The sequence below is a fragment of the Gastrolobium bilobum genome, unplaced genomic scaffold, assembly GCF_033153095.1.
Source record: "Gastrolobium bilobum isolate Gb01-03AN ecotype WA unplaced genomic scaffold, APGP_CSIRO_Gbil_v1 utg123580, whole genome shotgun sequence".
Lineage (NCBI taxonomy): Eukaryota > Viridiplantae > Streptophyta > Magnoliopsida > Fabales > Fabaceae > Gastrolobium > Gastrolobium bilobum.
In genome coordinates this window covers 68,163-70,657 of record NW_026899270.1, presented here as the reverse complement: position 1 = coordinate 70,657, position 2,495 = coordinate 68,163, and the positions used below count along the sequence as shown (strand labels likewise).

The 2,495-nt window shown below is 35.5% G+C and overlaps 1 protein-coding gene across 1 annotated transcript; it reads left to right on the top strand.

Annotated features, from left to right (window-relative positions):
• The first annotated feature begins 466 nt into the window (after nucleotides 1–466).
• On the top strand, nucleotides 467–2,133 carry LOC133289080 (leucoanthocyanidin dioxygenase-like). The gene is made up of 2 exons (XM_061486945.1): nucleotides 467–969; nucleotides 1,581–2,133. The coding sequence occupies exons 1-2, from the start codon at nucleotides 473–475 to the stop codon at nucleotides 2,131–2,133; spliced, it is 1,050 nt and encodes a 349-aa protein (XP_061342929.1). The 5' UTR covers nucleotides 467–472.
• Nucleotides 2,134–2,495: the final 362 nt, after the last annotated feature.

Genomic DNA, 2,495 nt, shown 5'->3' with positions numbered 1-2,495 from the left:
CATAAAGAATGGATATGATAAATAGTGTTGGGTGAGTTATTTTTTCTATTTCTAATAAATGATGAACCAATATATTTTTATTTTTTTTACATAATTTGAAGGTATTCTCACTCAATCTTCTCCGGCCATTTTTCTGTACTAAGGCAAGTCACGGAAAAAGTGTGAGACTAATTTTCTTTCAAAAGAGAGGCGGTTTTCCTCCACCCAAAATATTCTAATGAATTGTTTTAGCTAAGATTTGAACCCTTCACCAAAACAATCCCTTAATCATTCAGATGTCAACTGAACTAAGTAATACTCGGTATAGTATTGAGAATATTATCCCTTAATCATTCAGATGTCAACTGAACTACGTAATACTCAGTAGTATTGAAAATATTTCTGGTGAAGAGACTACTTTTTAAAATCAAGTTGTAAAAGCAGCGCCAGCATGATGGTACCTTTGGTATCTAGGAGTGACCCGTAATTAAACATGGCGACGGTGACTCCAAGAGTTGAAAGCTTGGCTAGCAGTGGGATGCAATCCATCCCCAATGAATATGTAAGGCCACAAGAAGAGTTGACCAGCATTGGCAACGTCTTTGAAGAAGTAAAGAAGGAAGGTCTTCAAGTTCCCACTATTGACTTGAAAGAAATAGACTCAGAAGATGAGTTTGTAAGAGCAAAATGCAGAGAGAAACTGAAGAAAGCAGCACAGGAATGGGGTGTGATGCACCTTGTGAACCATGGCATCCCAGAGGACCTCATCAATAGCCTCAAGAAAGCTGGTGAAGCTTTCTTATCTCTCCCTATTGAGGAAAAGGAGAAATACGCCAATGACCAAGCCTCTGGGAAGATTGATGGGTATGGAAGCAAACTAGCTAATAATGCTAGTGGCCAACTTGAGTGGGAAGATTACTTCTTCCACCTTGTTTTCCCTGAGGACAAGCGTCACATGTCCATCTGGCCCAAGACACCCTCTGATTATACGTGAGTACTCACTTCATGCTTCTCTTTATAAGAGTTTCATTTTTTAAATTATAAGATTAATTATATGGGTTTCATTTTACTACAATTGCTGCAGAAAGATTTATATGTCACAAACACATATTTATCAAGATATGATGTAGGATCTTTATTTTTATTTTTATTAAAAAAAGAATGAGAAGCATATACTTGAGTCACTTTATGCTTCTCTTTTAGAGCTTTTTAAGAGTTTCATTTTTTAAATTATAAAGTTAATTATATGAATTCCATTTTTCCGGAACTGCAGCAGAAAGATTTATCTGCCACAGACACATGTTTACAAGAATCCGACTTTAAATCTCGATTTTTTTTTTTTAAATGTTAAGCATATACGTGAGTCACTTCATGCTTCTCTTTTAGAGCTTTTTAACAGTTTCATTTTTTAAATTATAAAAAAAAAATTCTACAAGTTCCATTTTTATGCAACTACGGCATAAAAATTTATTTACCACATAAACATGTTTACTAAACATTAAACATGTCTCCGTGACAAACAAAGTATTTTTGCCGCAGCTGCAAAAATACGTACTTTTGCCTAATTATATATGCGGTTTATTGCTGCAATGTGCATGCAGTGAGGTTACAAGCGAGTATGCAAAGCAATTGAGAGGGCTTGCAACTAAAATACTAGGGCTGCTGTCACTTGGATTGGGGTTGGAAGAAGGGAGGTTGGAGGAGGAAGTTGGTGGGATGGAAGAGCTTTTACTTATGTTGAAGATCAACTACTACCCAATTTGTCCCCAGCCAGAACTAGCTTTAGGAGTTGAAGCCCATACAGATGTAAGTTCACTTACTTTCCTGCTTCGTAATATGGTGCCAGGTCTGCAGCTTTTCTATGAAGGAAAATGGGTCACGGCAAAATGTGTCCCTGATTCCATTCTCATGAACATTGGTGACACTATTGAGATCCTAAGCAACGGCAAGTACAAGAGTATCCTTCACAGGGTGTTGGTGAACAAGGAAAAGGTTAGAATTTCATGGGCAGTGTTTTGTGAACCACCAAAGGAGAAGATCATCCTAAAGCCACTTCCAGAGCTTGTAACTAATGCTGAACCAGCACGTTTTCCTCCTTGCACTTTTGCTCAGCATATTCAGCGTAAACTATACAGGGAAGGTCTCCCCAAATAAACCTATAAATCGTATTTTAATTTGCTTATGAACCTTTTATCTGTTATGCCAATAAGGGTTAAGTTATTATGCTTTTTTAAAGATACAAATTGTGTGCTTTTAGTTATGATAACTATGTACTAAGGAGAGTATATAGTTATAGGAAAAAGTATGTCATTTTAAATGACAGAAAGTTATCTCATTTTAAGAGAGATACACAGAAAATTTGAATTTTAAATTAAAAAAAACCACCAAATTTCTCTCTCCCATGATTTTCGTTTTTCTGTGTCTATCTCTCTCCTAAAATGACATAATTTATGTAATTTAAAATGACAAACTATAAAAAACTAAGAGGATTTGAATATGTTGTTATATTTAATGAA

Excerpts from the sequence above, each read along its gene's own strand:
- LOC133289080 (XM_061486945.1), top strand. The coding sequence starts at position 473 with ATGGCGACGGTGACTCCAAGAGTTGAAAGCTTGGCTAGCAGTGGGATG. Across the intron at positions 970-1,580 it reads AAGACACCCTCTGATTATAC|TGAGGTTACAAGCGAGTATG; the intron begins GTGAGTACTCAC and ends ATGTGCATGCAG.